This window comes from Stegastes partitus, unplaced genomic scaffold (genome assembly GCF_000690725.1).
Source record: "Stegastes partitus isolate 25-593 unplaced genomic scaffold, Stegastes_partitus-1.0.2 Scaffold2298, whole genome shotgun sequence".
Taxonomy (NCBI): domain Eukaryota; kingdom Metazoa; phylum Chordata; class Actinopteri; family Pomacentridae; genus Stegastes; species Stegastes partitus.
The window spans coordinates 43892-56316 of record NW_007580029.1 but is presented as its reverse complement, the minus strand read 5'-3'; the positions used below and the strand labels follow the sequence as shown (position 1 = coordinate 56316).

Here is a 12425-nt window from a genome sequence, read left to right as displayed (position 1 = left end):
CTGCGCTAAACGCCCACGCCGGCAGCTCTCCACCGTGCTGCTTCACTCAAGAGTCTCAGGCCAAAGTGAGCTTGGTTGGCTCTTTACATGATGACCGACGGGAGCAAATGTTTGGAAAAAAAAAACATGTAAAATCTGCAGAAATGTTTAAAGCACTGAAAAAACAAGCAAAAAACTTCTGAGGTTAGATTTACCAAATATTTCTGTAATGTCAAGTAAAGCAAAGTTCTACCTGAAGCTGGACTACTCATTGTTTCCTATTACTCATGAAACACATACATAAAAAATGTCTAATGTGATTGGTTTAGCATTTTAGCACTGTTAGCAGTTTCAGCTGTATGATAACTACGTCTCCCCCCACAGTTCTGCTTTTCAACATTGAATCATGATCAATTTCATTTGGCTTTTTCTGGTAAGAGTTGACAAAAATGGCTCTCAGATCTTTAATGATTGTGGCCACCGAGAAATCTATGACTCCTCTTAAGGGTTTACAAGCTCCTAAGATGGTAGAGACTCTTCCACAACTGTGTCCTGTTCTTTATAATGTAAAGCTTTATGGTAAAGTGGCAAAGAAGAAGCCACTGTTGAAAAAAATCTCATATCAAATCTCGACTAGAGTTCACCAGAAGGCATGTTGAAGACTCTGAGGTCGACTGGAAGAAGGTTCTTTGGTCTGATGAGACCAAAATGGAGCTTTTTGTCCATCAGACTGGACACTAAGCACAACGCATCCTCACAAACACACCATCCACAGCAGAAAGCATGGTGGTGGCAGCATCATGATGTGGGGATGGTTCTTGGTTGGTCTAACTAGAGGTGGACAACCTGATGCGATGTGACAACCTTGACTTAAATCAAACAGCTAAAGCTACACAGAAATGGTTTAAAGACAAACAGATGAATGTTCTGGAGTGTCCGAGTCAGAACCCGGACCTAAATCAAGTTGAGAATTTCTGGATGGACTTGAAAAGGGCTGTTCACTCGTGATCGTCACAGAAAAAAGATAAAGCAGGTAAAATTTCAGTATCCAGCTGTTGCGGCTGACTGAGGCCTATCCACACAGGTTCAAAGCTGTAACTGTAGCCAAAGGTGCATCTACCAAATACTGACTTTAAGGAGGAGAATTCTGATGCAGTCACCTATTTTATGTTTTATATTTCTAATTAACTGACATTACTTTGTAGAAACGTGTTTCCACTTTGACGTGAAAGAGTCTTTTTTGAGGTAAATTCTTGTGAAAAAAGCCAAATTAAATTGACCAAACTTCCAAGAGGGGGGGGGAGACTATTCATAAGCCCTATAAGTAATGTTCAATGTGAGGTGTAGCATTTAAATGACACATAGATAGCAAATCAAGGTCTGTAATGTCATGCATAAGAAAAAGAGAACACTTAAAGCTGCACAAACTCATATTTTTAGTGATTACGAAACAAATGTATGCAATGTGTAGCATGACAGGTGGAGTATTTTGGCAATTTAGAAACTTTAATACACAGAATTGAGTTTTTAGGTGTTAAATCAATGACCATAGAGGAACTTAAAAGCTAAATAAAACTATGTCAGATATTTAAAAGTTTGGATTTTAGCAGCCGTATCAAAGACAATTTGCAAACTATGAGCTTGCTGTTAGTTCCCTGCCTGACCAGCTCACACATGTTTGAAATCATAGCAGAAGGAAAATGGCTGGATGATGCAATGTAGAAAGTGGAGATTACAACTAAAAGGTTTTTTGAATAAAGTGTTTGTATTTATATTATAAAAAGAAAAAAACCAACTGAGATTTTGCAGGCTGACGCACCTTTTTGCATGCTAACAACAGCTCAAATATCAGCTGCTGTAGAAGATTAGAAATACAGGTTGGCATCAGGCCTTAAATTCGACTGTATTTTAGAAAAAAAAAGGCAAAAAAAAAAAATTAACGCAGCTTTTAAAGAAGAAACTCTTGAGTTTTTTGAGTAGCAGAGCAAAGAGCTGGTCAGTCCGTGTGGGCAGCGAACGCCTCTCCCTCCACAGGCACTCTGTTCAGTCCATAGTGACACCGTTCATATTGGCCTTTTGCACATGTACAAGTAGAAGTCTCCATAAGTAGAACTATACAGCAAAGTGCATGGAAGGAACAGTACAAAAATACCTCTGAATTTATCTCTGCAGCAACACGATTTGTCTTTTTTGTTGTTGTTGTTGTTGTTTTTTTTGTTTTTTTTTTAACTTTTTCTTGTTCGGATTTCTGATTGAAAAGGTGAAAACTCGAGTGAGACCAAGATATCAGTAAATAAATAAAATACAATGTCATACTTTTACCTAGGCAAGATACATAACTCTTAGAAATGTGAAGACATCGTTCCAGTATATAGTTATAACCCCTCCCTCCCCTCCCGCTTAGCCACAGCAATCCTCTGTTAGAGCAGAAGGTGACCACATTTAAACAAATATTCAAAATATACAGAAAATATGGAAATATATTATATATAGATACGTTTAGAGTACGGAAGTAATGTTCAGGGCAGTTTGACTATGTTCACTGTGTTCACCTCGTCTCCTGTTTGAATGGTGATTCGTCTGCCAGTGTGAACTGTCACTGTCGCTCCTCGTCGTCGTCGTCGTCTTCTTCTTCTTCGTGTGATTTCTGAGAACTCTGCAGTGCTCCTTAGGAAACTATGCAAATAAAAATAAATACTATGAATCCATCCCGCCGTCACTCAACAACATATTTCGATATAATCTTTTATGCTATTCCTTAACATAGATCAGAAAATAGTTCTTTGATTCCTCTTTGTGTGTCTGCATGTGTGTGAGTGTTGATTTGTATTTTTTTTTTTTTGTTTGGTTTATTTTTTGCGTTTTTATCCCCAAAATACTTTTTTTTTCTAAAAAAGTCGTTCTCGTCAGATGTTGAGAAAAATATAGACCTCTGATTGACTCAACTCTCTCCGTTTTATAAGACTGCAGCCTCTTCCAGTGGAATGCGGGACCACCTCTTGGCATCGGCGTCTTCTGGACTTCGGTGGTAACCCAATCCCAACTGTAAGCACACTAGCTCGGGCCGCTTTCGTATCAGCCAGGCCTGTTCGGCACTAGAGGGCAGGATTCACACCTCCAAGCATCCTTACAGGAGGGGTTGAGGGAGAGAGCGAGGGAGAGGGAGGGAGGCGTCGAGGGAAACCCCGGGTTTACCTCTCCTGTCCTTTCATACCATACAAGACTGACCCAAATTCCGTAGTGAGAATTCACTCAAGTTGTACTTTAAACCCCTGTACGCTTTTGATTCCGTCACACTCGAGTCTTTGCTGTTTAGAAGCCCTCTATATGACAGTAGGCCTCCAGACTGGAGAAGAGGATGTAAAGGAACCAGAGGCTGAAAAAGAAGGCTGACGTGGCCAGTCTGTGTCCCCGGGGCCCGCCCAGTTCTCCCCCGATGTGGGCCCGGCGCCGGTAGAGCAGCACCGACACGGCCAGGAAGGCGAAGATGGTGAAGAGGGTGACGGAGAAGGCCAGGGAGCCGGCTTCCACCACGAACGGCTTCCCTTTCATGTGCCAGTAGATGGCCGCCACCGACCAGGCCATGCCGATTCCCAGGAAGACGTTGACGGCGTTGCTGCCGGTCACATTCCCGATGGAGGCGTCTGCGTAGGTGTCCTGGACCGCTGCTACCTTACTGGCAAAGGTGTCTGTGGAGAGAGAAGCCATTTGTCATTGCCATTTTAATGTGATTAAAAGTGGAGTGTGCGATTCTAATCCAATACACTTTTTTTTTTGTTGCCAGAATCATGGTCTGCTTGCTTTCTGTTGGCGTCTGTCTCTGCAAATGGCAGACAAACCTAGAGCCTGGGAGATGGAGAGATAAGAGAGATAAATCTGTCACATGCTAACAACTCAGTATGCTAAATACCAACAATCTCCTTCCAGAATTGTAGACTCCACCATTTAACATTATTTTAAATGTCATTAACAAAACAATCTCACCAAATCAGTGATTGTGACAATGACTGATCAAGACATTCAAGACATTCAAGTCTGATCCTTGGTGTCATAAAAGGAGAGCACAGTTTGTGGCAGGACACTAGAGATGTACATTTCGGCAATTTTCTTAAATAATGCAGCGTTTTCAATCAATAGTTGATTCATTAACAGATGCACAGTTTGGATCACATAGGCAGCTCTGTTATATGTGTTGATCACAGCTTGTTTCAAACATATGATCTCCAGTCTGATGTCATTAAGCTCCACGGGAGACTTTGTCGTGGTGGCCCTGTACAAGTTAAACCCCCATAATGCTCTCTTCTTGCCTCCTGAAAAAGGCTTTTCTAAACATTAAGCGGCTCCACTTGTAGGTGCAACCAGGTACTACAGCTATGCACAATATATGGAGTGCAGATTATCTCGGAAAATATACAGTAAAGTATCTGAGTATCTTCAGTTAATCAATCGATTTATCAATCAGACTTTTCTGTATAGCACTCCACACACAAATATAATGTGACACAAAGTGCAAACAAACCTCCACATCTTTCCTCATGATGTTTTTCATCCAGGTAAAGAAAAAGCGTTAAAATATAGAATTTGATTGTTTTGACCCAACCAGCATCTGTAGAAATGAGGACTACATTACCCACCATAACTATCATCAGTCAAAGTGCTCCACATGATTCTCCACTGAACAAAGTAAACTGCAGTGAAAGAGCTCAGTTTGTGCACTGGGCTTGTTTGTTCGCAATATTTATATCTTTTTTTTTTTCAAACTGTATGCAGTAATGCCTTATTAATGCGCGCATAGGACCTTTAATAACAGAAAATGCTGAGGCAGTCCCAGTTTTGGGTGACATATTGTTCCTGTCGGGTGAAAATGTCAATGTGGGGGAAATAAGAATATCAGCCCTCCTGATGACAAAGCATGTTTGCGGTTTGAGCTCATGAAGTCAGAACTCTCGCAGCCAGAATACGAGCCGCATAATCCATCAACTGACATAAGAAATATCAAACTACCTTTCAGAGGACAGATTTATACATAATAGACATCAGCGTGTTAAACAAAGGTGTCCAGCGCGACGTTCACCTGGGACGGACGTGCCGAGTGCCACGAACACCACGGCAGTGACCGAGTCCTTGAGGCCGATGGTGCAGCCGAAGTGGGACGCCAGGTCGCCGATGACGGCCGTGAGCAGGCCGATGATGATGATGGAGACCACGAAACAGGCCCAGCCGTTCAGGTAGTCGGTGGGAGGAACGCAGGCGAACAGGACCTTCCAGAAGACGGTGAGGAAGTGCATGACGTAGTCGAAACAGGACGGCAGACGCTCTTCCCCCGTGTCCTCCTCGTCCTCATCTGGTGGGCGAGACGGCGGAAGGGTGAAAGGTGGGATGGATTGAGACGTAATGGGGGGTGACAGAAGAGAGCGAGGCAGCAGGCAGGATGGAAATACGGCAAAAATATTTGGACAAAGATAAAGAGAAAGAGGGGTGAAGGAGGGGAAGTAAATATTAAAAGAGGGGACAGGGAGAGCAGATGAGGAAGCGAAAGAGACAAGGAGAGAGTGATGACGGATGATGTAGCAGAAAGTTAAAAGGGAGCAGAGAGGATAAAGAGCCAGAGGAGAGTTGGAAAACAGTGGCGAGATAAAGGATCCATAAAGGAGATAAGGGGTGACAGAGAAGGGAGGGGAGAGAACAAAACTCTCTTAAAATGGCGTGTCGACTTATTTTCTCAGCGTGAGACATCCCACAATATCACTTCGGCCCGAGGATATGGATATTCAGGTCATAGCTGACTTTTAATTATTTAACAGAGCCGTTTGTTTTTGTCATTTAAGAGACGAGATGAAGTTTGTAGATAAACAAACAAAAAAAAAAACGGGGGATGAACTTTATTTCACACTTGAATACCCTACCTTATTTAATGATGTCTGATTTTGATTTACAAAATTAATAGATACATAACTTTCAGTTGTAGCTTGGCATAGGTTCTGAGATGTTGGCTCACTTTACTGCTAAATAACTCCCACAGTGTGTCCCAAATCCAAAGTTCTCACTAATTCTAAGCAGGTTTTAAGAAGATTGTATGTCCAGTGCTGAAATACACAGTGAGTCATAACATTAAAACCACCTGGATAATAATGTTTAGGTTCCTCTCATGCGGCTAAAACAGGTCAGGGTATTTGAGGTCTGGACTCCACAGGCCGGTCTTGAGTGTCCAGTCATTCCTATAACTCTGAATTTTCTGTGATGGAACCATGAAAACACACCTGCCTTTGTCACAAACATGCATTTTTGTCCTCAGTATATTAATTCTAGGTCTGCTGGAAATATGACAAAATCTGTTGGGTCAAAAATAGACATACAGCAATGCTAATGTTAGGTTAAATATCCTTTGGCCATTTTAGCCTCAATGAGGTCTTCTGTGGTAACCGTCTGCAAGCTTCTGGTTGAATCTTTAACCCTCCTCTTGACAGAATTGGCAGAATTTGTTGGGTTTCTGACACAAACATGGGGAAGGCCAGTCTAAAACATTAATTCTGGCCTGATTTAGTCATTTCTTTACCACTTTTGATTAGTGTTCAGGGTCATTGTCATGTTGGAACACCCAACTGCATTCAAGACCAAACCTTCTGGCTGATGTCTTCAAGTTTTCCTAAAGAATGTAGAAGTAGTCCTCCTCCATTTTTTTCATTTTCTCTGTATAAAGCACCAGTTTTGATGGCAGTGAACAGCCCCAGAGCATGATACTGCCACCACCGTGCTTGATGGGAGGTTTGGTGTTGGTGTTGTTGCAGTCCATAATTTGCTTTTTCAGGTCTGTGCTGAGCTCCTTAGACTTTCCCACTGTAGTGTTTGTGAGTCTAGTGAGTTTATCAAATGGGTCTTGTTTAAATTGGCTCAGAGGAGGAGAGAAGCTAAGAGGCCACGCTTTGAGAATATTTGGTCAACGCAGCTTTCCACATCATCAAACGGACGTACAAGTTGCTGTATGTATGTTTTTAATCCAGCAGATTTTTGATATATTTCCAGCTGACCTACAATAAATCTATAAAATAATTAACATGCATGATTGTTTTTTTTGTGAGAAAGACATGTTTCCACCATAGAAAATTATAAGTTAAAGGAATAACTGGAAACGCAAGACTGCCATGATACACATGATCTTTACAAGTGTATGTAAACTTGTGTTTGGAAATTGATGGTCACAGATCAGGAAGAAATCTTAAAAATTATTTTAGTGATTTTCCAAAGTTGCAGTTTCATTAATGCCCAGTGATGCATGTTTCCAAATAACAGCCTGCTCGTTTAAAATGCTGAGTAAGTATGTTTTTGGTACCTAACCTTCCACTATGACAGTTCGTATGAGGTTTCGGGACACATCCTATGTTTACTCTAATCACTGCTGCAGTTTTGTGTATCTGCTGTGACTGTTTTGCAGGATGACCAAGTGGCCACGGAGCGATTTTCCCATAATCTAAATGGTCCCAGTCACCACAGCAGCTGCAGGTTCTGTCCAAGTGAGCTCGAGCAGGACACTTAACCTTGCACGCTGTGAGCTCCTCTGGATAAAAGCGTCATCTTTTCACAGCTAAAAAAGTACGTGGTCACCCTCCCCAGGTGGAGGCGTCCTCTGTGTCCCGGCAGCTCACAGGAAGCTCAGGGGACAAGCAGGGACGCTGCGATGATTCAAAGTGTCAGGGCCGTGCAAGCTGCATGCATTTTTAAGCTACGAGTGGGTCATGAAAAAATAAAGACCATCACCGGATTAAATATTTCAGCAGCAAAGTGACAAACCCGGGCCGTCATAGTAGCTGTGACTGCAGGCTGAGGATCTGATGCTGCTGCTGTTTGACGTGATGGATGAGGTTTGTACATGAGATTATTCCACAGCTTCAAGAGCGGCGCACCTGGGAGAATTTAACTGATGTGTGTCTTTGAAGGTCGGATACTGACACCAATATTTTTAGACTCAAGTCAGCGGGAACAACTATTTGCGTTCGATGATGTTCTCCGTCTTTAAGTTTGATTATCTGATGCAAAAACGGTTTGTCAGGGTTTAAGAGCTCGGCTTGACATTTAGAGAAATGCAGCTCATGTTGAAATGAAGGTGAATGTTATGAATCAACACATCAAAATCCACTATCAGCCTCCTGGAGCTGAAAACATTACCTGCGCTGACTGTAATGGCCTCCATGAACTGGTCTCTCCAGGAGTTTGTTCCCACCACCAGAGCCAGGTTGGTCTTCTTGATCAGCTTGTCCACTGTGCTCTGCATGACACGACAACAAAACACGAATCAAATCCATCCATTATTTACTCTCAGAATCTCTAATCTGCATCCTGAGAGGCTCCTGAAGAGAAATACACGAGCTTCACCACATGATGGCAGTACCATCCAGTTCCAGAAAGCCCGGTTTGAAACACAATACAGAAACAAACATGGTGGGGATATGTTTTTTTTGATTGAGGAGGTTAGAGGATGCTTCTCCTCCAGAAATAAATCTGCGTGGGCTTGGGAGGCCTCTGAGGAGTAACATTTCTCCGCTGAAATTAGAAATGTGTCGCCGTCCTCTCATGCAAGGTGGGATTAGTTCGGATTCAAAGGATTCAAAGGCTTTATTGTCATACGCGGCGATAAACAAGTTATCAGTGCAATGAAAATCTTAGTTCACTTATTCAGACACACTTACGTCTGCTCATATATACCGAGATAGCAAATATGAATGTAGAGGACGAGTGCAGGAAAGGCAAAACATATTTATGGTGCAGAAAAGTTAGGATGTACTGAGGTAGGTGATGCTGAATATGCAAAAAGGCATGTGCAGAAGAAAGCATAGTGCAAAGGTTGACATGTGCAAAAACCTATAGAGTAGTGCAGGATTGCATTAAGTCCTTTGGCAGTGATTCATCAGTCTTACTGCCTGATGATCTGCTTTCTGCTTGACTGCAAGGGAAACTCTGTTTTTTTATTGACGATCAAGGTATGTTTCCTCCGTTTGAAGAGCAACCTTTCCCACCTTAAACTCGTATGATTCCTCAATAATAACTTCCAGCTTGGAGTGCTCCCCCAGCACCGGTTTCCCCATCTCCGCGATCCGCTTGGCTTCCTCCTCGTCTGATGTCAGCTTCCTGTCTGGTACATCTGAGCAATCGAGGGCAGGAGGGAACAAAAAAAAAAAGAAAAGAAAAGAAAGAAAGAAACACCACAGTGAGAAAGATGGCAATCAAAAAATACGCTCAGCTGATTATTGTGTTGTGTTGTACTTCACAGCACACAAACAAAACATCAGAAGGTTGCGTTATTTGTCACGGTTATTTATTCAGCCTTTATTCAGCCTCAGGCTTTATGGAGAGACAAGGCTTGTTTAATATGCAGTGTTTAAGTCACATCTGTGAAAAACTACAAGGTTCACTGTAGTAATGCCGACTCCCTCAACGCTTCTCTCTCCGTCAGATGTCTTGGTTGAGCTCCAACTTTGTTATGTAAAGGCTGGGCAAACATGCTTTTTATATCGATCAAAACACAAACTCAGCAACTCGGCAAATATTGGGTGCAAATGTTTTTTTTCCCTTTGATTTTCCTTTATTCTATTTTTATCCACCGGTGTTGGACTTTACGATGACTTTCATGCTCCAGATTCTCCAAATCCATGAAAAATCCTTCATGTTTTCTCATCAGCCTTAATGAAGGCAACAAAAAAAAGTGTAACCCATATAAACTGAAAATAAAATAATCAAATGAATAAACAAATACAGCCTGACTTGTATTTGAACTTTGCTTTCGCTGGTTAATTTATGGAAGAGAAGTTGTTTCGTTTTGTCCAAACCAATCAGCAGTAATCTATTTAATTGTCCTGCTGTCTTTTAAGTCAACATGGAAACTCTGGAAATGGCTTTTAATTTAACATTTTTGACTTTAATCAGTGATGTATGTGAATTGAAGAGTTTTTATTTCTGTAAGATGGCTTTCAAAAATACGTACAATCATACAACAATATGGATTCAATTCAATGCAATTTCTTTTATACAGTGTCAATCCACAACATAAGTCATTATGTCGTGAGGTCATGACCTTACAATATTATATCGCAGAGAGAACGGAACAGTGGGATTAAAAAAACTCCAAAAAAACTCCCCTTAAAGAGACAAAACCTTCGGCAGAACCAGGTTCAGGGAGAGCAGCCATCTGCCTCGACCAGTGAGCTGACGTTACACCACAGAACACTTGTCAGTGTTCATCTCTCAGCTCATGTCTCTGTTCTCTGGTTTTGAACAGCTTCTGTTCATTTCACTGAGACAAACATCTGCTGAAATGATTCCTTCTCTTCCAGAAACAGTGAAGCTACTGAGGTCTGATCACCACGACATGAGCATCACACTGAACCTCAGAGCTCAGCCACAGTTCCTGTTATTTAATGTCAATCAGTCCAGCAGACTGTTCCTCTACATCAGTGTTTATCAGACGATAGAGGAGCTCCTGTCATCAGAGGGCTGGTTTCCCCTTTTCTCTATTAATCACATGATCATACTTTAGAATAAAAAGAATAAACTTTATTGTCCTTCTAAGGCAGTGAAATGGCCTCATCCAAGGAAACAAACATGTCCTTAAGATTAAAGGATATGTCAAAAACCTCACACTCTATGTTGTGCTACAGTCACGTCCTGCTGTGTTCACTTTCACATTTCATGTTCCAGCAGTTGGAATGAAAGAACCTTGTAGATCTTTGTCTCACTGTTTGTGTCTTTTCCTTCCAGCCATGATGTGGATCATTGGGAACATCTAGTCTGATGTTATGTTATGTACAGAGAACATGAACATCCAGCTGAGGTTGCCTGAGCTGAAGAGTCTTCTCTCCTCCTTCATCCCTGTGAGGAAGAGCAGCACCGATGTCCTCCTCATCCATTCCAGTAACAACAATAATGTTGAACTAAGACTAATTGAACCATACACACACAATTCATTTCCTTGTAACTGAACTGAAACCATAAAAATAGACTGCACGGAAAGTCGATTTTGAATGTAGCATCAGCAGTCATCAAGCTCATCAAGGTCAAGAATGAACTTTAAGAATTTTAAAGCCACATCGCGGCTTCCCCCAACAACAAATCAACCGCTGTAAAGGCCACCCATCGACTGTCAAAACACATCAAGGAATAATTACATTTTTTTTTCCCAAACTTAGAATTCTGCCATTATCCCCAGCGCCTGTGGAAGCCCCCCGATCAATGCGTCTATCTGCCCATCAGACGTGTGTCCTGTGAAAAGCAGCTTCACAGAGCTCCGGAGTTTGGCGGCGCCACTACAAAGAGCCCCATAACATCAATCCTCTGCCGTCGAACTCCATCAAGAGGGAGCGCCTGTGCATCCAAAGGGCCTCTCATCCCGCTCGGAGTGCGACACCCCCGCTGAGCCACCTGGTGCAGAGGCCTTGTCATCTTTTATACGAGCCCCCTAGTCCCAGCCTGCTGACAACACGCTTACCATTAAATATTAACGTTGCCATTAAAGATCACAGCCGAGTCCCCTTGATAGGAGGGCGTGCTGGCAACACACACACACACACACATTCATGCATGGCACACACTTTTAAGCTAAATCAATTACACACCCAAGGCAGTGTGTACCCTCAACTCCTGACAGGACTTCTTATGCTCATGTTTAAAATTTGATTATCCGGCTATTTCCTTCTCTCTGCGACATGACACAATCTCCTTGACAGGGAAATATAATAATAAGAATAATAATAACAGCACAATCACACAAAGGTAATTCAATTTCTAATTTCAGAACTGCAGGTTGTTGTTTTTTTTTTTTATCTTGACAGCTATCAAGTGTTTGTACATTACCTTGCTCTCGACTGGAGAGCGTAATTCGTGGGTTTATGATTAATTAATCCACTGATTAGCGTGCAAATCCATCATTAAGCGAGAGAGGGACGCAATAAAGCAGGTATTGTTGGCAACAGTGACAGCAGAGGAGGATAACGGAGTCGGCGTGCAGCTCATTTACATCAAACCTCTCAAAGTTTGACTCGAAATCTTCATCAGAGGCAGCGTGAATGTTGATTTCTTACATCATTTAAGGCTAAATTCAAACCACAACACACACAGAGAAGAGGATGTTAGTGGGGATGCTGATAGAGGAGGAATGGAAAACTTACCGTCAGCTAACAACAGGGCTGTGGAGGAGAGAAAAGAGGGAGGATGAGCAGGAGGAAGGCATGGAGAAAACTGAAAATGGAAGAAACGTAGATAAGAAAGAAAGCAGGTTAATGAGAAAGAGAGAAATGTGACGGCTGTGTATTGACCCCGAGCTGTAATATATAAGTCGCTGATCATTGGATCGGCCGAGGCAGAGGAAGGATTATGGTCGTTTTTATGAGCGGGAGGTTTATTAAAGGAGAAACGTCTGATAGGAATCAACAGAACTGTTGCAAATTTTCCATCGCAGG

General features: G+C 42.1%; 1 protein-coding gene across 1 annotated transcript; it reads right to left on the bottom strand.

Annotated features, from left to right (window-relative positions):
• Positions 1-1201: 1201 nt before the first annotated feature.
• On the bottom strand, positions 1202-12150 carry LOC103374599 (sodium/calcium exchanger 3-like). Its single transcript, XM_008304713.1, has 5 exons — positions 12135-12150; positions 8991-9115; positions 8143-8242; positions 5054-5323; positions 1202-3668 (listed from the first exon to the last, which is right to left on the bottom strand). The coding sequence occupies exons 2-5, from the start codon at positions 9057-9059 to the stop codon at positions 3292-3294; spliced, it is 816 nt and encodes a 271-aa protein (XP_008302935.1). The 5' UTR covers positions 9060-9115; positions 12135-12150; the 3' UTR covers positions 1202-3291.
• Positions 12151-12425: the final 275 nt, after the last annotated feature.

Bases quoted from the DNA above. Each gene is read 5' to 3' on its own strand.
- LOC103374599 (XM_008304713.1), bottom strand. From the start codon at position 9,059: ATGGGGAAACCGGTGCTGGGGGAGCACTCCAAGCTGGAAGTTATTATT. The intron at 8,243-8,990 runs GTGGGAAAGGTT...CGTGTCATGCAG, and splicing joins AGGAATCATACGAGTTTAAG to AGCACAGTGGACAAGCTGAT. The intron at 5,324-8,142 runs GTAATGTTTTCA...CTCGCCCACCAG, and splicing joins GGCCATTACAGTCAGCGCAG to ATGAGGACGAGGAGGACACG.